Here is a 23,296-nt window from a genome sequence, read left to right as displayed (position 1 = left end):
GCTGCCATAGGTCAAACAGATATCAACTGTGTTTTTTAAAATAGGAACCCCCATTTTTTATTACATATTCATGTAGTACATAAAGAAATATGAATGTTTTAGTTGGACCACTTTTTTCGCTTTTTGACAGATAGCGCTGTAATAGTCACAAACTTATAAGTACGTGGTATCGTGTAACATTCCTCCAGTGCGGACGGTATTTGCTTCGTGGTACATTACCCGTGTTAAAATCGACCGTTTACTAATTGTGGAAAAGGTCGATATCGTGTTGATGTATGGCTATTGTGATCAAAATGCCCAACGGGTGTGTGCTCTGTATGCTGCTCAGTATCCTGGACGACATCAACCAAGTGTCCGGACAGTTTGCCAGATAGTTACGTTATTTAAGAAAACAGGAAGTGTTGAGCCACATGTGAAACGTCAGCCATGACCTGCAACAAATGATGATGCCCAAGTAGGTGTTTTAGCTGCTGTCGTAGCTAATCCACACATCAGTAGCAGACAAATTGCGGGAGAATTGGGAGTCTAAAAAACGTCAGTGTTGAGAATGCTACATTGACATCGATTGCACCCGTACCATATTTCTATGCACCGGAAATTGCGTGGCAACATCTTTGAATGTCATGTACAGTTCTGCCACTGGGCCCAAGAGAAATTATGGGACGATGACAGATTTTTTGCATGCATTCTATTTATTGACGAAGCGTCATTCACCAACAGCGGTAACATAAACCGGCATAATATGCACTATTTGGCAATGGAAAATCCACAATGGCTGTGACAAGTGGAACATCAGCGGCCTTGACGAGTTAATGTATGGTGCAGCATTATGGGAGGAAGGATAATTGGCCCCCATTTTATCGATGGCAATCTAAATGGTGCAGTGTATGCTGATATCCTGTGTTATGTTCTACCGATGTTACTACAAGATGTTTCACTGCATGACAGAATGGCAATGTACTTTCGACATGATGGATATCCGGTACATAGCTCGCATGCAGTTGAAGCGGTATTGAATAGCATATTTCACAACAGGTGGATTGGTCAGCGAAGCACCACACCATGGCCCACACGTTCACCGGATCTGACGTCCCCGGATTTCTTTCTGTGGGGAAAGTTGAAGGATATTTGCTATTGTGATCCACCGACAACACCTGACAATATGCATCAGCGCATTGTCAATGCATGTGCAAACATTATGGAAGGCGAACTATTCGCTGTTGAGAGGAATGTCGTTAAACGTATTGCCAAATGCTTTGAGGTTGACAGACATCATTTTGAGCATTTATTGCATTAATGTGGTATTTACAGGTAGTCACGCTGTAACAGCATGCGTTCTCAGAAATGATAAGTTCACAAAGGTACATGTATCACATTGGAACAACCAAAATAAAATGTTCAAACGTACCTATGTTCTGTATTTTAATTTAAAAAACCTACCTGTTACCAACTGTTCATCTAAAATTGTGAGCCATATGTTTGTGACTATTACAGCGCCATCTATCACAAAGCAAAAAAAAGTGGTCCAACTAAAACATTCATATTTCTTTATGTACTACATGAATATGTAATAAAAAATGAGGACTCCTATTTTAAAAAAATGCAGTTGATACCTGTTTGACCTATGACAGCGCCATCTAGCGAGCCAACCATAGCGCCATCTGGTTTCCCCCTTCAAGCTAGACAAGTTTCGTTCTTTGTAGTTTTTTCTTTTGATGCTTATTTCGTGAAATATTTGACCCGGTCAGTATCAATGGACCACCCTGTATTTCTGTGCTACCCAACGGAACCCAGCTGTGGCACTATTGAGTGCCAGTTCCTTATCCACAATCCACTGGCCCATAATTTAAGGAGCTGTGTGTAGACATCTGTTTCCCCCATGCATCCGGAAACCTGCCAAAGATTTGTTGAATCCGTGCCATGCAGAATCATCGCTGTATTTCATTCCAGAGGTGCACCAGCACTGCATTAAGCAGCTGATCATAATTTTTGGCTGATCAGTGTCAGTACAATGGTTGAGTGCCTAGTACCTGTGGAGGGATGAGGTGATGGTGTAAGAACACCCAGCAGTTAGTAAGGGCCAGGCATTAATGACAGGAGCTGTTGTCAAGGGAACAAACAAGTGAATATCAGACCAGTTTGTAACACAATGTGGTCGGAGGATTTTCCAGTGATTAACTAACTAATGATTAAGGGGTCTCATACAATGGTAGTAATCGAACAGAGGCTTGGGGAACTAGAAAGTAAATAAGTATAGGATATATCACCTAAATAGGCCAAACTTCAGTATTAGTCCAGGAGGAAGGTGGAAGGAAAGTTGGCAACAGTATACAAAAGCTGTGATTGAACCTATTCCAGATGATGTACAAACTAGTTTCAGATCATCACAGATAGTGTGTGGAAAATAATGAACTAAATGGCATTTGTTGGGCTATTAGTTCATAAAAAATCTGTTCACTTTAGTAGTCAGGTTAGGACCTAAGAGTACAACTTAAGTTTATTTGCATGTCCTGCTCTATATCATATCACACACATTTACGTTTCAGTGTGCTGCCAGTAATCTTCATGTAAGTAATGCCATGACTATGTTTTTCAAACATACTTCTGTCATTAGTTCCACCACCTTATGTGATTAAGTAACATCTTTCATTTTGCATATTTTTCTTAAAATATAATTTTCAGTGTACATATGTTAAGTCTGAACTTTTGTAGTTGTAGATGTACACTCTGTCTACATTTCAGTATTGTAGATCTGAATGTAATGTATAGCAATGGCATTTAATTGGTTCTGCATGTGTGCTGAAGTTTTACCCCTACACGTGTCACAATAAAAACAGATTCACTGTTTTAAGGCTCAGAAAATAGATAATTTAATTGGAAATATTGATTGCACTGATACTACAAGTGCCAGAACACTCGATTAATTGAAATTCAGTAATATTGATATAACTTTTCTTCTCAACATGCCAGTCTCAGAACAATGTGTCATTCAGCAGCCCTACAGGAGAGCCCTCAAAAGACATCTTACATATAGAATATCTACACACTGATTAAGTAAATTCTGAAAACTGCTAAACTGCAGTAATTGATTAATTGTGACCATGTGCATCTCATGACACATTGTGACATGTGAGCAAAAGATGAGTGATGGCATTAGACAGCACGTGAATATGGCACATTACTGTTTCTTTACACAGTAGTTGGACACATGTATAATTTTATGTGCAAATCATTTTAACTAACTTTTACAATGTTTTGCCTTGAATTCATGTATTTTATCAAAGCTTATGATTTGGTGTCAACAAAATCTGTACTAGACAACCCTTGACGAACAAGGCATCATGTCAACAGTTTTTAGTATACTCAGGAGCACAAAGGCTAATACAGCAGCTTTCCTTATATTTCATCAGGATAGTGAGAATTTCAGTGCTGAAAATGAAGTCAGTCATGGAGATTGTGTTTCACCTAAACTATCCCAGCAGCCACTGAGGAAGTTTTTGACTCATTAAACAGGAAAAGAAGAATGATACATGTTAATGGAAACTATCCGAACCACTTACGTTGACACCATACACTTTTCCTATGGTGCAGATGAACTTCAACGTCCAAATTATGATCTTAATGGAGCAAGTTCAAAAGTAGCACAGCAAACTGATTACAATAAAATTAAGAATGTTCAGTTAACACTCAAGTAAATTATTACAACTTAACATTAAAGTCAACTAACCAGGTAATGAGTTTTTGCATTCTAAATAAGTGAATGGCCAGGAAAATAAATTAAAAGAAAGGAAATGAAACTAAGGGCAGCTCTGTAAGTGGTGGGAATTATTGGGATAGACAGGAGAACTAACGTATGAATCATGAATCAGACTGAATTGTAGAGAAAATGAAACAGAAGCTGTTGGGATATGTTGCCAGCTAAATGGATGGTAGATGGGCCAAACATTTAGCAGCAGTGTGGATGTGTGGAAAAGTCAGAGAAGATCTTTATCCCATAGTGGATGTCAAGTGGCTGATAATGATGAATTTAAATAATGCAGTGTAGAGAAATTCCTATACCACTATGTAGCATTCAGTGCAGAGACATTTTGGATTCTTGCATTACACTTGAGCAAGTTATAACATTTATATGCCTAATTTGCCCACATGATGAGGAATTTTGTTGCTTGATTAATTAATTTGATCTAAAATAGTGCGGTATTCTTTGTCAGTTAACATCATTTTGATCACTGCCAGAAAGCACAATTGATGGTATGAGCAAATTTCAGGTCAGACTTTTGGGTTAAAATTAAGACTTTGTGTTTCTAAGGTGTAAGTAAATCAGCTTCGACTGTTGATAACAACTATTGTGGATGCAAGGGGCTACAGTGGGCATGATGTAGCTATTTGTCTTGGGCAGTTACTGGGCACAGAACCTATGTTACTTTGTACATCGAGTCAACCACATCTACGATTCAAAGGTAATCAATTTTCAGTTAGTACAGATTCAGAAACTTCAAAAATTCCACATATGAGTTATAGAGACTTAAATTTTCACAAGCGATAGGGTTTGGGACTCTGGCTCATTTTGGTGGTCTCCGTAGATGATGCTTAGCTGTGTTTGCTTAAGTGACATTGGGCTTAAATTTTTATTAGATACCCTGTTTGCACTTTGTATTTTAGTTATTCTTTATGGAATATTTGCAAGAGATTTAGTGATGCTATACTTTTTGTATTAGTCCCTGTTATTCTCCATAACAGCAGTGAAAATTGAAAAAGTTAAGTTTTATGTTAAAATGTATGTCTGCAATTTCTACTAAATAATTTTGACAACCATCTCAGTCCATAAATTTGAATGTTATTTTGATTAATATCTTTATGAGGACTTAAGTGAGACTGTGTGGCCGTCCCCAACACGTGAACAGTAGTTTCAAGCTACATTTACTCAGAGCAATGTGCATTTAGTGTTAAAGGGTAGGATCTTTCACATCACTGGTCACTTTGCAAGCAGAGCTACACACATTGCATCCTTTGCTCCACTTGTCAACTAAGCAACAGTTTCCAAATGTATCTTCAACAGAGATTACCTTGACTTTTGTAAGCATCAAAACACACAGGCATGAGGCTGCTCCAGAGTATGGTGACAATTCACCACCAGCCTGCTACATGACTTAATGAAATTCTAGTTTTTGTGTGATCTATGAGTCTTTTTGTATCTTGAGTTGTAAATTACTTCAGTTATGTACAGTGCATATTTCTATTTCAGGTGAAACATCGACAGCTGGCTGCACAGCTTTGTGGCTTATTTGTTCAAGCTGAAAAGCAAGAATTTGAAACCCGTTTTCAAGTAGTGCTGCCAGTTCTGTTACAGCAGTTTGGTAGAGGTTTTGAAGATAATCGACCAGGTAGATTTGTTCGCGTTGTTCCTGCAGCATCGGATGCTAATAGTGAAACTAAGAAGGAACAGAAGCAAATAAGGAATGATCACCTGCTTTTTCAAGTACTTCAGACCCTCCTAAAGATATGTGAACATTGTCCATCTTTCCTAAAGAGCAACAATTGGAAGTATGAAGTTGAAGGTTTTGCAGGTACTTTAATTTGTTGCAGAATTATATCTTTCTTTTAAGAACTGAAATGGAGTTATATTGAGGGGACACCCTTGTTAATGAGTTGTGGTTTACTGAGGAAATCATGCTATAGTCCCACTTAATTCTCATTTCAAGAAAGATGAGTGCTTGTTAAGTCCCATGAGTCATTTGGATCATCTCCCAGACAGTCAGTGTCTAGAATTCTGAAAATGGTAACCTGTTCCCCCACATACACTTTCATCCTGACACCTACAATAAATCAACTTACGTTAGTCCTCCACCCTCTTTCCTTCTATGTTTTCGTCCTGTAAGTTCCTACCACCTCCCCCAGTTACACCCTATTTGCTATACATTATTTATATTGTTCTTTCCACCTGTAATTTTCTTTTCTTCTCTATCCATCTTCATGTCTTACTATAACTGTTTCTCGTATTTCTGAACTCAAGCTTCTATTGTACTTATAATGTACTGTCTTTGACCTCGTACTTCCACTTAACTTTGTGCACATTTTTACTTTATACCTCATGGGGTCCCTCATAACTTGAGTTCCGAGTGATGTGCCGCTATCTATCTCTCATTTCACCAGACTACTTTCTCTCTGTCACATTGGAGTTTAGAGCTCAGTTCCTGTGTTTGAAGAAAAATAATAATGAACTAAAGATGATTCCACCTTTTTGCAAGTGCACAAATTGTTTTGTTTTATCAACCAACCTTGTTTCACCACAGTTGTGGCTTCCTCAGTGGGTTTTTTATTATTTTCCTGAAATACGTACATGCAGGTTATTTTTAGATTAAGGAATATGATACATCAGATTTCATTATCATTTAAATTGTATTTGTACTTTACCTTGCATTTTACACTGTTTGTGTCCTATTGCTGCCAACCAAAACCAGCCACAGTTCTAAATTAGTACGCCTTGTCATCTGCAAACAGGAGAGATGTTAGAAAATTGAACATTTTGTGTAGTTCGCCATACCCAAGCCACACAGAACTTTTATCAGTGTCCACAGGTTCATCTCAGCTAGCCTATACAAAAGCCCACTTGGTACATAAAAACAAACTTGTTACAGCTAAGTAGTAGCAAAGTACTACAATAGTAAAGCCAAAAACAGGTATATGCCAAGAGTTTTGCCAGAACATACATTTTAAAGGTTGGATAATTAATAAAAAAAATTCAATTCAGATGATTTTCTAACAGTCCTCGTGTTTATAGATGACGTGGTGTACTAATTTAGTCCTGTGGCTGATTTTAGTTGAGAACCGCAGGACACACACACAACGTAAAATATAAAAGGTAAAGTGCACACACAACAAAATCTGATGTATTATGTTCGTTAACTTAAAAATAACCTGTATGTATATATTTTAGGAAAATAAAAAAAGCCCACTGAGGATGCCCCAACTGTGGTGAAACATGGTTGGGTAATAAAACAAAACAGTAATTTGTGTACTTGCAGAAGGCAGACCCTTCCTTAGTTCATTGTTACTTTCCCTGTTTCACCCTGAGCAAGGAATCCATTGTTCCAAAAGATAGTAGTGGGCCTACTGTTTTTAATTCCTGTTTTGTTATTTCCTGTGCTTGGAATTGTGCATTCTGCCAGTCCATGTGTATGTGAATTTAATAGCTCTTGTAATCTATTTCAGATAGTTACTTTAACTGATTTGTTTTTGTGGTATCACTTATATTCTGAAATAACATTGCTCTTTCTAGTTTTATGAGTTGTCTTGTATTCTATAGTTGTATATACATCTATTTTCACTTTTCAGAAAATGCAAAGTTGCTGCTATCACATGAGCATGAGTGGGTCCGTCTGGGGGCAGCACAGTTCCTGGGCTTTGTCTTTGGTTCACTTGACCCACAAAGATTGGCCTTTCATGTGTGTAAAAAGACTAACAGTGATGAGGGAAATTATAATGGCTGTGGTTTCCTGAACAATTCTGGAAAACTTAGATCCCTAATATTGGATCTGTCTGCCCAACTGCAACCTGTTGAAATATCAGATGACTTTGTTGAACAGGTATACACTTAGCAGAATCATCAGTTAATTTAAAAGTTACTGTGTTTTATTGTTAGGCACATCTGAAAAGTTTTGTGAATTTCTTTGACATGATTATTTCAATTATCTGAGAACTGTGAGTAAACATAGCATGCTTGATTACAAAAAGGAAGTTTTAAGACAGCTACACACATAAAAAGTGAAAATGTAGCAATAGTTTTTCATGTTGTTAACAATAATTCTGTAAGTTGTTAACTCTTCACTACCTTTGGGAAGGGTGTTGTTACCATGACTCTTCTGTATCATGCTGAACTAATGTGTAATGATTTTAATTGCATGACAAATCTTTACAGACATATATTTGAAATTGCATTTTTTATGTCCAATTCTAATAACCTGTTGGAACAATTATGAACCTCACTTAAAATGGACACTCATTGCCTTATAGTCATACTTTACTTTGTTTAAAACATGAAACTATGATAAAGTCAGGAAGTTACTACTTGTTTATAGAAGATGAATATTCAGTGCTTGATCAACAGTACATGCATCCTAAAATGTATATGTATAGCTGACTCTCGATAATTTGAAACTCAAGGGACCAGGGAGAAAGTTCAAATAATCGAGAGGGGTGGAGAAAAAAATTCAAGTACACTAGACTTTGATTGAAAGTAAATTGTAGTACGTACATGTAGACATTCATCCTTATTTTAATAATGTGCAATATAAGACATGCATGTATACTTACAGTACATACATACAGTATAAGAAAAACAAACCAGTGAAAACATTACATGTCATTTTGGAAAATAGTCAGTGACTGTAGTGACTTTCTTTTGAGTGAATTACTTCCATCTAGTATTGTCCAGCTAATTTTTAATGGTAATGTGAGCTACAAGGGAAACTCCCCATTGCACCCCCCTCAGATTTAGTGGTAAGAGGCCCCAGTGGACAAACCATGAAAATCTGAACACACATCAAGCATGAAAATGGGAAGAAGGTGTACTGAATGTGAAAAGAAGCAAAATAGAAACAGTGAATGGTGCAAGGACATAAAGTGCAATATAGAGTAGTGTACAACAGCAACGCATCATAGTTAAGTGGCAGTGGTGTTGGACTGCCAAGCAGGCGAGCCATGATCAAACCTTCCTCCCACCTATTCCTCTCCTCACCCTCCTCCTCCCCCCTCCCCCCTCCACTGTTTGCTGTGCTCAAATTTGTGTCTATGGTCTGTGTCATGATGTAACATCTGTTTGCAACAGCGAGGTATAAAGTGGGGACCTATAATGACAGTTTATTCTGCACAACTACTCTATTATTAGGCAAAAGGAAGTGGCTTTCAAATGGGAACTGCAAACATTTGATGACAAGGCGACAAGTCAACCAAATCTTCCACCGGAAAACATGTCGTACATGGCATTAGTAACAGTGTGTGTGTTGTATGATAGAAATTGACACACCTAGTTTGTATGACTGGTGAGTGAGATGTGTCTCCGTGCCCGATTTAGGTGTTCATATGAATGTGAATATCATCACTCCCAAGAAAATGATGAAAACAGAATAGTTTGTCACATAAGCTGCAAAAAATGAATGCAACAGTTTCCCAATCACATAGTTTTTCTGTGCTCTGTCAAAATAGATGTTTCTAACGTTTTTGAAGGTGTGTTCGATTTTGAAAGTTTCGACTCTTGAATTCCTTTGTTGTAACATAGTTTACACCCGTTTATTTGTTGTTTTCATTTCTGTCGCATCTGTGTGGTATCTCACCTGCTCTCACTATTCATCATATTTACTTGTGACGGTAATGTATTCGTAGCACATGACACATTCTATAACCAATGTATAGTATGAGAGTGGTCAAGACTACTAACTGAACTAAACTCCTCCCGAACAGGCCATGAAGGCCCAATGGTACCAATCGGCCGCCATGTCATCCTCAGCCCATAGGCATCACTGGATGCGGATATGGAGGGGCATGTGGTCAGCACACTGCTCTCTCGACTGTATGTCAGTTTCCTAGACGGGAGCCGCTACTTTTCAATCAAGTAGCTCTCCTCAGTTCGCCTCACAAGGGCCGAGTGCACCCCACTTGCCAACACCGCTCGGCAGATCGGATAGTTACCCATCCAAGTGCTAGCCCAACCTGACAGCGCTTAACTTTGGTGATCTGACGGGAACCGGTGTTACCACTGCAGCAAGGCCATTGGCGCCAAGACTACAGAAAGAAGAAAATTTCAGTGACCATATGGACAGTTCTCATAATATTGTAAAAAAAAGATAAATAAAAAATAAAAAAAAATGGCACAAGGGAGTTTTGAACATGGCTCGTCCGTTTTACAGTCAAACGCAATGACTACTTAACCACAATGCCATTCTGTTTCTTGTTATTGCACTTGTTAAGCTTGGACTGTTCACTGTTTTATTTTATTTATTTATTTTTTCACAGTTCAGTATGCCTCCTTCCTGTTTTCATGCTTGATCTGTGTTTAGTTTCTGGCGGGCTACCCACCGAGCCATCTTACCACTAAATCTGAGGAGGATGTGATGAGAGTTTCCCTTGTGAGAAGAAGTCACCACTTGTTTCATTCTGATGTTGCAGAAATGTAGTATATGGACAGGTGACCTTGCCTTGCTAAATGCAACTGGAGCTAGTGCTTGTTCTTCCCTGTCTTTCTTGTCCTCATCTTGATGGACCAACATTTCGGCGTCAATTAGAACGCCATGGAACTGATACTATCAACATCAGTGAAATCCTCAAAGGTTAACTCGCCACAGCTAGGTAGAAGTTTCCATGTGACTGAATTTGTTAATTCTCGCAACTGTGATGGCTGTTCCACATTTTCTCTTTGCATTACAAACCTGCACTTTCTGAAGCATTTATAAAGAGTGCTAGGGCTGACATTTTTCCATCAGTCATGGTTATAGAAGTCAAAACTGTTATATTTACCTTCTCACATTTTTCAGTGCTAAGCAGCACCAGTGAAAGAATTTCTTTGCTGTGGAGAGTTTTAAAATTTTGTACTACGCCCTTATCCAACGATGGCATTCTTTATGTCAGTTTGACATGATCTAATGGTAGTTGATTGTTATGTACAATGCAGTTCTTCAAAAACAGTAAAATTTTGCATATCCCCTTTTTCATAGCACTATTAACCAAGGTCAGCCATTCATTAAACAATTATGTCGTCATTCATGATTTTGTGTTTGAGTGATCAGTTGAGAGAAGTGATTTTATTCACTTGAAACAGTGTTGTTTCTCAGTTGTCCCTACTATGAGTGGTTTCAACTTCTGAGAACCATCCATGGGATGGATAGAAGGACAGCTATTCTGTCCTTGCTTAGTTTTCCTCCAAGACCCTTTTTGTTCTTGATTCCTAATGTGCAATCAGGAAGATACTTATAAAAAGGTCTGATTTCTTCTGTGTTGATTATGTTGTATGGGTTGTAGCCATTCAGAAGCTGTTTTAGTTCATCACTCCATTCAATATAAAGGGAATTGGCCTTGCTGACATTCCCTTCACAGATTACTTTTAACATGATGATGTGACCTTTTTTAATACTATGACTTGACCTTTTCCTTCAACATGAAATCATCCACAGAAGTGTTTTGTCCTCTACACTGATTTATCCACTTGAGTGAGCAATGAGCACTCCTCGAGACAGAGAATTTCATCCTGATGTCATCTTTTTCTTTCTTTGCCTGAGGCACAGCCAGTAAGACGATCTTTGTTTTTTAAAATCTGACATTGTAGATGATAAAATAGCAGACTGTTTTGCAACATCCTTTCTTTCTTCAAAATTCCACTCTCTACAGCTTAAATAACAAGCTTTTTTCATTAACCAAAAGACATTTGTTCATGGCATTTCATAATTTTTATGAAACACTGATTGACTACAATACAGTATGAAAGCAGACTGCAGACTGAATGGGATAGGGATATAGGCTGGAGAAACATATGATAGGTGGTCTGAGCCTGTACTGGAAACAAAAGAAGTAGAGGCCTTCAAATCATAGAGTGTGCCAATGTTGAGGTGCACCATCTATGACTGAGTGAACAATATACCAGCTCAGCTCATTGTGGTGACCTCTCAAGCAATTACTCCTCTAAGCAGAAACAAACTTATTCAGTATATCTATGTAAGAATTTGTAAAATCTTGAGGAATTCCTTGAGTTACCCTTACCTTTCTGGGTTAAACGAGTTTCCTTTAGAATTGTGATTTTTCAGACAAATCATGAATCTTTCTCCCTAAATGTCTATATGAATAAAGCTGTGTTCATAAATTACATAATCTGAATGGTGTGTCTGACATTCACAGGTGGTTAAAGATTTGGTTTATTTGGCGAGGGTCATAAAATATTTAGAGGAAGAAGATGTTCCAGAAGTCGTAGTATTTGGTTCAGAGCAACAGATGTCAGATGATGAGGAACAATATAAATCAAAATTATCTCTTGTATGGATGATTCGGCGAATGAGAAGAATTTTAAATAATGAGATAATATATTCACCACAATCCACTACACTGGTAAGTGATTTTCTGCTCCTTTTTTTAACAATGTAACTGAACTCAATGTAGTTTCAGCTCTCTGAGACTGCAGATGTGTGTGCAAGTTGCACTTGCATGAGCGTGTGTGTGTGTGTGTGTGTGTGTGTGTGTGTGTGTGTGTGTGTGTGTGTGTGTGTGCTGCTGACAAAGGCCTTAATGGCCGAAAGCTATGATTGTGTGAATCTTTTTATTGTGCCTATCGCTCAGCATGTCCGCTATATGGTGAGTCGCAACTTTCCTTTCTTCTCTCATATTGTTACATTCCATTGTTTGAAATGTAATATAGACATTTTAACCTGTTAACGTGTTAAAATATACCATCTTAAACCTTTAATGTTCTAGCAAAAGGCTGTTTTCAAATGGATTGGAGCTGTGGCAGTCGATCTGGGGAAAGAAAAGCTTCCGTTGTACTTGCATCATCTTCTTCCCCCTCTGGTCCGTGTGCTAACAAGTTCTGATGATTCAAATTCTGAACTACGTCGCCTAGCTAAAGAAGTAGCAGATATAATTAAGAAGAAAGTGGGTACAGATGAATACACTCATCATTTTACAAAGCTTCAGATGTCACTAACTGCACGTCGAGCTGACAGGAAAAAAATCAGAGCTCAAGAGGTAAGCCATGCACACTGTATGACATTTTAATATTCTGAATTAGGTGTACAATCAGTTTACATATATTTTATTCGGTTTGTCTCAGGTTGTGACAGAACCACAGAAGGCTGCAAAACGAAGAATTAAAAAGCAGTTAAAGAGGAAGGATAGCAAAAAGAAGAAGATAAGTGCCTTTAAAGGAAAACCAGTGAAGAGAAAACACAGTGATAAACTATCCATTGATGAAATTATATAAGTTTTATGTAACATGTGCATAAATTTTGTATATTTCCAGAAAATTTTGAATATTAAGTATCTGTAATGTAAATAAGTCATTGAGAAGTGTAAATATATTTATTTTTTAGTATTTTCATGTTTCACTTACAAAAAGTCTCTGTTAGTCAATAATTATATATTAAGATTTCTTGTCTATTATATTGTAATCTGCCAAGAAGTTCCAGTGTTAAAACATTTTCAAGCTGCAGTTTGAAGAGCAATTTTTGGAGTCAGTCAAATGACTGGACTGGGGTTAAATCTTTCAAGCCATTGAAAACATTCAGGAATACTGCAAGTCTAGTTACTTATATTAGCTCCAGTAGGTTCATTGCTTTGGTGGCAGAAAAGAATCTGACAGAAAACCTGACAAAATCCAAAGCACTTTGATAATACAAGGTGTTCATTACAAAGTACCATATTTACTCGAATCTAAGCCGCACTTTTTTTCCAGTATTTGTAATCCAAAAAACCGCCTGTGGCTTAGAATCAAGTGCAAAGTAAGCGTAAGGTCTGAAAAATGTTGGTAGGTGCCGTCACAACTAACTTCTGCCATCGAATATATATGCCGCTACACAGGCATGCTTTGCAGGCACAAAGATAAATACTGGCACCAAAACCTCTGCGTCAGTAAATAAATTAAAAGAAAAGGTAGAAGAATGTAAACATTGTGCCATGTATTCTTTTGTGTTTGCTGCTATCTCATTTAAATCCTGTCTGCCTAATAAACTACGAAACTAGAGTGAGACAATAGCAATCGCAGAATATACATATCGTGTCATGTTTATATTCGTATTATTCTTATGCTGAATAGTGATGCAGTCAGAAATGAAGCATGCCAACTGACTAGATTTTTAAATTTAAGATGACTCTAATTTCTGTGCAGAATGTAATGTACTAAAGAGGCGTCTGCAAAGATTTTCAAACAGAGAAAAATTTTCACTAAACTCTCATTCAGAACATCTTCTATCATATGCAGTCTATTATTTGTTTCTTGTTGATCATTATCAAAGAAAGCAGCAGTGTAAGTAACAACAAATAGCAGTCTGTTGCCATTGTTTCGCTTATGAGACAATTCCTCTTTTTTTTTTTTTTTTTTTTAAGCGGCGCATGCACAAAAGATAGCCATGCTGCAAGTGGCGACAGGTCGTAAACACTCATTATCAGAATGTGACAAACAATGCATGACACAGTTCAATAATGCGTTTTCAGCTTAGAGTGACGTAAATACCTATAACAAAGAGAACGGCACTTATCAGATCAAAGCAAAATAAGCAATTGATTCAAATCAGACGAAGCACCTTAAAAAGGAAGGGTACCCATATAAATACAGATGGAGTGCCTGACGCATAGCAATGGCTACTTGGTAAAGTTTAACTGTTAAGATTACGACTCGAACCAAACTACTGTAGCTGTATCTTCATCCATTTGACCTAAATTGTGTCTCATGTTACAATGGACCAACTTTGTTTTGATTTTGAGGTGTGGTCTAAGACTTTTCTCTCCCCTTGAATTTTGAGTCTCATTTTTCAGGTGCGGCTTAGATTCGAGTAAATACGGTAAGATGAGGAAGGTGGCAAGGAAAAAGACCAAGAAGATCATGCTGTTAGGTAGCATCCTAGGAGGCCACAGTCAGAACTAGTGAAGATTTGCAAGTAACTACTATTTTTAATCCAAGTGCAGGGTTCAGTAATGTGACATGATTAATTCTCAGCAGAGAGAGAGCTAGAGGAAGAACATAATTTTGTGAAAGTTGAGGGTTCATGTAATATTTTGGCCTACAACTTCCATTACTTATTTAATACATCCCACCAAGCATTAAGGAAATACTTACATGAAAAGACTGCAACAGTTCTCAAAAATGAAATACAAGCATATTTGTTATGCGTATCAGAGTGTTGCTTGGGACTCGCATAAATTGAACTGCTGGATTCTCCAGTGCTCTCTCCAGTTCTGGGCCAGAGAACACAGTGCAAGTCTGGCTATTTTCAGCTCTCTGTGACCTTTTCAGGAGGGTGGGATTTAATATCCCTACCAGTAGTCATCCTGAGCGAAGGCAGATGAGCTCGCATATGCAGAACAGTCAATTGGTTCAGAAACCTGCCATGGAGGACTCAGGTGTTGTGTCATATGGACATACTTGCTGACAGAGATGTCTACTTGCGAGCTGCAGTAAGAAGAGCAGGCCATTGCTCCTATGGAGCTCAATCACCATGGACATAGTCTTGTGCCTGTGTTGAGAGTTGTTGTGTCTTCAGTTGTTAGCCACCCACACGGGAGGCGTACTGAGAGTATTGTTAAGGACCTATCTACAAGGGTTCAGATGTTACACTTAGTGTGGTTTGATTAGCATGGCGAGTTCATTCCACTCGCGGGGTTCTGATCCTCCGTTGTTGTCGGGTCGCCACTGGTCTGTACCGAGCAAGCTGTCACAGTGGTTAGCACACTGGAACACATTCAGGAGGTTGATGGTTCAAACCCACACCAGACTAACTTCACTTAAGTTTTCAGTGATTTCCCTAAATCACTTAAAGCAAATGCCGGGATAGTTCCTTTGAAAGGGCACAGCCAATTGTCTTTCCCATCCTTCTCTAATCCGATGGGACCAATGATCTCACTGTTTTGTCCCCTCCCCCCCAAATCGACCAACCAGCCACCTGTCTGTGCGTTGCCTGCACTGACCATTTTGAGTAGCAGCATTGTCACGCATACTACAAAAACTAAATGCTCCTAAAATCATATATAGTGCTGAGCAGCAACTTTCACTTACCATATTTTGTAAAAAAAAACAACATTTTTTACTGCATCAGAACATAATAGGGTCTAGTCAGCTACCAGCACAGCCAGTATACAACATTGGAATGGTCAACGTTTTTTGTTACCATAAAAAAGACAACTTACTGTTCACACTAAAGAGGTAGTATCAACTTCCTGAAAACTTTGTCAAAATCACTAATAATAAATATAATATTAAAAAACTCTGGCAAGAACAGTGAACCAGCTGAGATGATGTAATCTTGACCCAATTGCTTCTGTATTCCCTGTAGCTTATGAATCCGACTAAATAGTGTGGCAAACTGTAACAGGCCCATTAACTTCAAACACGTATGAAAACTATGGTAGAGACCTAAATTTGCCTGCAGGGCATTTCAAAGTGACCTGAAAAACCAGCATTAGGCTGGTGGACAGCTGTGGCACTTGGAGATTTGTCTGTTAATGACATCATTAATGTTTGCCATATGTACGATTCACCTGTAACGGGAGTAGTCAACCTTTTCTACTTATTGGCCACTTTCATATCTCTATTAGTAGTAACATTTTGTAGTGACCACTGATTTCACACTAATGGTGGTTCATAAAGTTGGGAAGTAACTTTACTTCATAAAATTTCGGAAGCAAAGTTAGAGCAAGTCAAAGCGTACAACAATAATTCCTTACCAAATGTTCTATATCAAAATTTTATGAAAACCTAATTAAAATATTTTTATAACCCCCACAGGCAACCGCCCACCATGAAAGCTGGGATGCACACTAGTGGACAGTAGGCACCAAGATGACTACCACTGATCTGTCGTATACTGTACCTCTTGCAGTTACTCGCAGTCAAATACTAAACAAATAAATAACCTGACAGCAACTGACTTACATATGAACAGAGCTAACATAAGATTGATTAATTCATTAATTAAAAATGAAAATGGATTGGGAAAATTAGTACCATCCAGGTATTAAGTCACAAACATGCATTGTTGTCTTCTGGTACTGCAGTAGCCTGACTGCTGTGGGTAGTGAAAATGGTTGGCGTGGGTACCAGGGATGCTGAAAGAGCATGGGGACTTAGATGAACAGGTGGCGAAGGAGTTAGTAATGTTCATGCTGTTGTAGACATGTAAATGCATGCAGAGAGGTTTTCAAGCACTTACTCAGCATAATGGGAACCAGGGTTCAGCATGATGGGGGCCAGGGTAGAGGACCACTGGGAGAAATACTGAGAGAGAAGTACAGGGGGAGGTGTAGGATCCAAAGTAAGAGAAAGAAATGTGGAAAGAAAGGTATATATGAATTGAGGGGCAGCAAAAAAATGTTGGATATGAGATTAGTGTAGGGCAGGAGTGTGGAATTAGGTGATAAAACTGTAAGAAAAATGTAGAGCCATGATTATCAAAGATTGAGGAATAGGAGTCAGAAGGATTAATCGAATATGTTACAGAGAGTTTTCACTTTTGCTGTTCTAAAAGGTTACTCTTTTTTTTGGGGGGGGGGGGGGGGGGAAGTGGGGAGGGGGTGCTCTGTTTGCATGGATTGTCAATTAGCCATTGAAGTAAACCACATTATATTTGCAGCATTCACAACAGGTAGGTGGTGTAGTAGGCAATTTGGCAATGACTATTCATTCAGATTGACAAGTTTTTGTAATGGTCATTCCGGAATGGAATGTTGTGCAGTGGTGACAGTGAAGTTGGTGTATGACGTAGGTGCTTTTACTATTGCCCATGCTGCTGATGGGGTGGGAAATGCCACAGGGCTGGATTTGTATGTGGTTGGCTATCGTTTAGGACTGCACCTGAGTCTTCCACAGGGATATGACGCACAGATGAGGTGTTGAGAGCAAGAGGGATGTAGCAATGGACAAAGATATTGCTTATGTTTGATGAAAGCCTCTGGCAAGGGTAGAAAAGACATGTCCCATTTCATGACTGTTTTTGAGCTATCAGTCCTCCTGACTGGTTTGATGCAGCCTCCCATGAATTGTTCTCTTGTGACAACCTTTTCATCTCTGAGTAGCTCTTGCAATCTACATCCTCAATCATTTGCTAGATGTACTCCAATCTCTGTCTTTGTCTATAGTTTTTATCCTCTACAGTTCCATCTAGTATCATGGAAGTTATTTCATAATGTCTTAATCAATGTCCTATCATCCTGTCCCATCTTTTTGTCTGTGTTTTCTGTACAGTCCTTGCCTTCCCTATTCTGTGGAGTACCTCCTCATTCCTTATCTTATCAGACCATATAATTTTCAACACTCTCATGTAGCACATCACCTCACATACTTCAATTCTCCTCTGTTCCAATTTTCCTACAGTCCATGTTTCACTACCATACAATACTGTTCTCCAAATGTACGTTCTCAGAATTGTCTTCCTGAAATTAAGGCGCATGTTTGATATTAGTAGACTTTGCTTGGCTAGGAATGCCCTTTTCACCTTTGCTAATCTGCTTTTCGTGTCCTCTTTGCATTGTCCATCATGGGCTATTTTGGTGTCTGCCTAGCAGAATTCATTAACTTCATCTAATTTATGATCACCAATTCTGATGTTAAGATTCTCAGAAGTTTCATTTCTATTACTTCTCATTACTTTTGTCTTTCTTTCAATTACTCTCAATCCGTATTATGTACTCATTAAACTATTTATTATGTTCAACAGATCGTGTAATTCTTGTTCACTTTCACAGAGATTAGCAAAGTCATCATTGAAACTTTCCATTGATATACTTTCACCTTCAATTTTAATCTCACCCTTGAACCTTTCTTTTCATTTCCATCATTGCTTCTTCGATGTATAAATTGAACAGTAGAGGCAAAAGACTGCATCTTTGTCTTACACCCTTCTTAATCTGAGCACTTTGTTCTTGGCCTTATTGTTCTTTGGTCTTATGGTTCCCTCTTGGCACAACAAGAGGTGAAATCCCTGGTGGAGAATATGAGGGTTATTAAGTGAGAGAGAGGGTGTCCCTTTATGGCTGGTAATCAGAGGTGCAAAGAATATTGAGTATTTGTTGAGGAAATAGAAGCAGGATATCCATTTATGAACAAACAGATGAAGGTAATTTTGGCCTGTTAAGGCCTCAGCTAGCCTTGCAGTGTACTAGGAGACCAACTGCCCTTGCCTGAGTGCAGATTATATTTGCATCATCAATAAATCAGAGCTAAGTTGCAGTATAACTAATTAAAGCGATTAATATGGACTGAAATATAATGCTAGAGTGTAGTCAGGATAAGGCAGCTTGACTTATAATGCTCAAATAACATGCTTATTTGGTGTACACAGAAAATAGCACATTAGATGTTGAAGCTCATAAATATTTAGTTCCATTATGTCAGTTGATGCCCTTTTATAGTGATGTCTTCCAACAAGAAATGAGCATGAAACTTCCTGGCAGATTAAAACTGTGTGCCAGACCGAGACTCGAACTTGGGACCTTTGCCTTACGCGGTCAAGGCAAAGGTCCCAAGTTTGAGTCTCGGTCCGGCACACAGTTTTAATCTGCCAGGAAGTTTCATATCAGCGCACACTCCGCTGCAGAGTGAAAATCTCATTCAGAACAAATGAGCAGTTGCTCTTTTGAGAAGCTACTCTTTCATTACTCTGTAGTATATGGTAATCATCTTTATTTTCTGTTTTGTAATTATGAATGTCTGTGCTGTGCTCCATATTTTCCCTTACAACATCATTTTCTTTAAGAAAAATGCAGAATACTAGTAAATATTTTAATTGCTGTCTCTTCTAGAGCCTGAAATCTTCCCATTAGACTGCAGGTGCACCCCTTCCCAGATCTCAATCATATGTTACTGTGCTAGGCGTTGCAGCAGTTAATGCAGAAATTGAATCCAAATCCAAGACTGATCATCCAAGTTATCCCTGGTTTCTCTGAATTGATTAAGGTGATTGCCCCAACTGTTCCTTTGGAAATGATACAGCTAGTTTCTTTCACTATCCTTATCCTGTCTATGCTTGTGTGACATCTCTAATGACCTTATTGTTCATAAGACAATAAACTTTAATCTTCCTTCCTTGCTTTCAGTCCCTTATTGCCTATACGAATATTTTAGTCCATAGTCTATTTGTCTGAAGACAGAAACATTAGTATTTGTTGCAGCTATGATGTTTTTTTGATTCCAAATGTAGCAGATACCTTTCTGTAAAGGTTTTTTAAACTACTGCTACCACTCACTGGTAGTGGTAATTAAAAAAAAACCTTTACATATTTCTTGAGACAGTCATGGTCGAAAAATAGTCAAAATGGCTTCAAATTCTTAGATACCTTTCTTCCATGTAAAATGATTACTGTGCTTGGTGTATATAATTAAAGTGTATATAATTAAAGTGTATATAATTAAAGTGTATATAAATTAAAGTGTATATAAATTAAAGTGTATATAAATTAAAGTGTATATAATTAAAGTGCAGCTACTTATGGAGGTTCAATGTGGGCTATAATCATTGTAATGCAGTGGAACTTGGTAGATATGGTAATGTGGAACTGCTTTTTGCAGGAAAAAAAGTTATCTCCAGTTTTGGTTACCACGTGCCAATCTAGCTAGTGCTGTACACCATTTGTATGACATCCACACTGTCATTTGACATGCTGTAATGTGAGTGAGTGGTATGGCTATCGAGAAGGGAGACCATACACTGTTAATGAAACTGTTTTATGTGAACAGCAGCAGCCACTGACTGGAAAATCTGAGGAGAGGCCTGATCTCATTAATTAGTTTAAAAATTGTGATAATGAAATTTGAAAACACAATTGAGCTTGGTGTGGCACCTGTAAAAGGAATGTCTTTTATACGGGTGGAAGTTATTGACGAGGTTGCTGTAAGTCACCATGCAGCACATGCCTGGGTGGTGCTAGTGCTCATGCAGTGCCACGAGAATTGTCGGTCCCATGGTCAACACTAAGTAACATTTTGTCATCTATTTTACAGTAGTATACATACAAGATCCAGACAGTGCAGCAATTGACAGACAGTGCAGCAATTGACATCTCATGATTCACAGCAGTGTTCTGAATTTTCTCTTCAGTTTCTAGTAGAGATCAAAGTCGATGGCATGTGGCCGGGCAACATTCTATGGAGTGACGAAGCACATTTTACAGTGCAAGATGCAGCCCATAGAACTGCTGAATCTGGGGTACTGTTATACCACATGCTGTGCTCAAAGAGCCATTCCACTTCACTGTATGTGACTTTGTGTTGTGGATTCACAAGCACCTTTATTCTCTCTGTTTTTCTTTTAAGGAGGGCCTGTCAGGTGTACTGTGACCTTCTGATTTGGAAGAGTGCAATTGTATGGAAACCACTATTTTCATTCAAGATGGGGCAACATCTCATGTTGCTCACCCAGTGAGAGATCTGCTTAATGCAACCTTCCATGAAAGTGTTGTCTCCAGAGGTTTTCCAAAAGCACAGCCTGCAAAGTCACCTAATCTGAATCCAAGTGATTTTTGACTCTGGGGATATCAAAAGAGCACGTGTGTCAAGAACATGTTCGGCCTCTACCGGATCTGAGGCCCAGTATTCAGGAATATGTTGCTCAAATACCACTGGAAGAGCTGCTAGCAACTGTTGATCACATCATTTTATGGATGCAGCATCTTGTGGATGTCTCTGATGCTGATATTGAACAAACTATGTAAGCAGTGGTTAATAATAAAATCAATGTTACTACAATCAACATTATGCCTTTCTCAGTTGGTTGACTTTTTCTACCCACATCCCATTTCTATTCCGATTCACATGGAAACATTTATGTACACCTTTCTTGCATTCAAAGCACCAGATTTGCACCTGATGACGAAAATTGGACCTAACTTTTTCCCAGCATATATCGTTTCTGCATTAACACATTAGCATATGTACCCCTTTTTGCTGCCGTAGGATAATTACAGTTCCACACTGACCTCCTTGAGTAGAATAGCTGCACTGTAATAATAACCACCCAGTATATTATAATTTAACATAAACTTCATCACAAGGGACTTATTTTTATTAGATATTACTTTATTGTTGATAACAATATTATGAAAAAAAATTATGAAAAGGATTGTTGCTACTCACCATGTAGCAAGATGCTGAGTTGCAGATAGGCACAACAAAAAGACTGTCAGAAAGTGAGCTTTCAGCTAACAAGGCCCTCTTCAGAAATAAGCAAAACACACCACACACACACACACACACAAATGCAACTCACACACACATTCGTGACTGCTGAGGCCACACTGCGAGCAGCAGTGCAGTGCATGATGGGAGAAGTGATTCAGTTGCTCCAGTTCTGGTTGGTACTGTGTCATGAGGGGAATGCTCTTCTGGGGCCAGACGGTGGGGGGGGGGGGGGGGGGGGGACACAGAAAGACAAATGCCATGTTCTTGTCAGAAAACCCTCAACAGTATGGCTTTTTACAGAAATAGGAGACATTACTGAATCCAGTGGAACATAAGTAGTCTACAATACTTTCTTTGTTACGAGAACATTTTTCAACAATATAATGAAATAATAAGCATCCAGTTGCAAAAAAGAAATCTAATTTATTTTCTGGTTTGGGGCACTTACTGCCTTCTTCAGAAGGTTATGCATATCACATTATTTGCGGTTAACTGGTAAAGAAATAAATTTCTTTTATGCAACTGGTTAATCTCTCATTGCAAACAGGTTAGAATGTTGCCAGTGAAAAAAGGGCCTCATTCAATCTTATGCAGCCTGGGCTGTTGATTTATATGGCTTAAGTAGAAATCCCCCCCATGAACCATGGACCTTGCCGTTGCTGGGGAGGCTTGCGTGCCTCAGCGATACAGATAGCCGTACCGTACCGTAGGTGCAACCACAACGGAGGGGTATCTGTTGAGAGACCAGACAAACGCGTGGTTCCTGAAGAGGGGCAGCAGCCTTTTCAGTAGTACAAGGGGCAACAGTCTGGATGATTGCCTGATCTGGCCTTGTAACACTGACCAAAATGGCTTTGCTGTGCTGGTACTGTGAATAGCTGAAAGCAAGGGGAAACTGGAGCCTTAATTTTTCCCGAGGGCATGCAGCTTTACTGTATGGTTAAATAATGATGACATCCTCTTGGGTAAAATATTCCGGAGGTAAAATAGTCCCCCATTCAGATCTCCAGTTGGGGACTACTCAAGAGAACGTCGTTATCAGCAGAAAGAAAACTGGCATTCTACAGATCGGAGCTTGGAATGTCAGATCCCTTAATCGGGCAGGTAGGTTAGAAATTTTAAAAAGGAAAATGGATAGGTTAAACTTAGATATAGTGGGAATTAGTAGAGTTCGGTGGCAGGAGGAACAAGACTTTTGGTCAGGTGAATACAGGGTTATAAATACAAAATAAAATAAGGGTAATGCAGGAGTAGGTTTAATAATGAATAAAAAAATAGGAGTGCGGGTAAGCTACTACAAACAGCATAGTGAACACATTATGGTGGCCAAGATAGACACGAAGCCCACACCTACTACAGTAGTGCAAGTTTATATGCCAACTAGCTCTGCAAAGGACGAAGAAATTGTATGTATGATGAGATAAAAGAAATTATTCA

At 38.6% G+C, this 23,296-nt stretch overlaps 1 protein-coding gene across 1 annotated transcript in view; it reads left to right on the top strand.

Annotated features, from left to right (window-relative positions):
• The window catches only part of LOC124709358 (small subunit processome component 20 homolog), a 186,548-nt gene extending 173,507 nt beyond the window's left edge, over nucleotides 1-13,041 (top strand). The window contains 5 exon segments of the mRNA XM_047240836.1: nucleotides 5,246-5,567; nucleotides 7,336-7,586; nucleotides 11,884-12,090; nucleotides 12,454-12,723; nucleotides 12,809-13,041. Of these exon segments, the coding sequence (XP_047096792.1) occupies nucleotides 5,246-5,567; nucleotides 7,336-7,586; nucleotides 11,884-12,090; nucleotides 12,454-12,723; nucleotides 12,809-12,958 (1,200 nt within the window). The 3' untranslated portion in view covers nucleotides 12,959-13,041.
• Nucleotides 13,042-23,296: the final 10,255 nt, after the last annotated feature.

Source organism: Schistocerca piceifrons, chromosome 1, assembly GCF_021461385.2.
Source record: "Schistocerca piceifrons isolate TAMUIC-IGC-003096 chromosome 1, iqSchPice1.1, whole genome shotgun sequence".
In the NCBI taxonomy this organism is placed as follows: domain Eukaryota; kingdom Metazoa; phylum Arthropoda; class Insecta; order Orthoptera; family Acrididae; genus Schistocerca; species Schistocerca piceifrons.
Note: the sequence above shows the minus strand (reverse complement) of the source record. Positions and strands in the feature narration are given on the sequence as shown.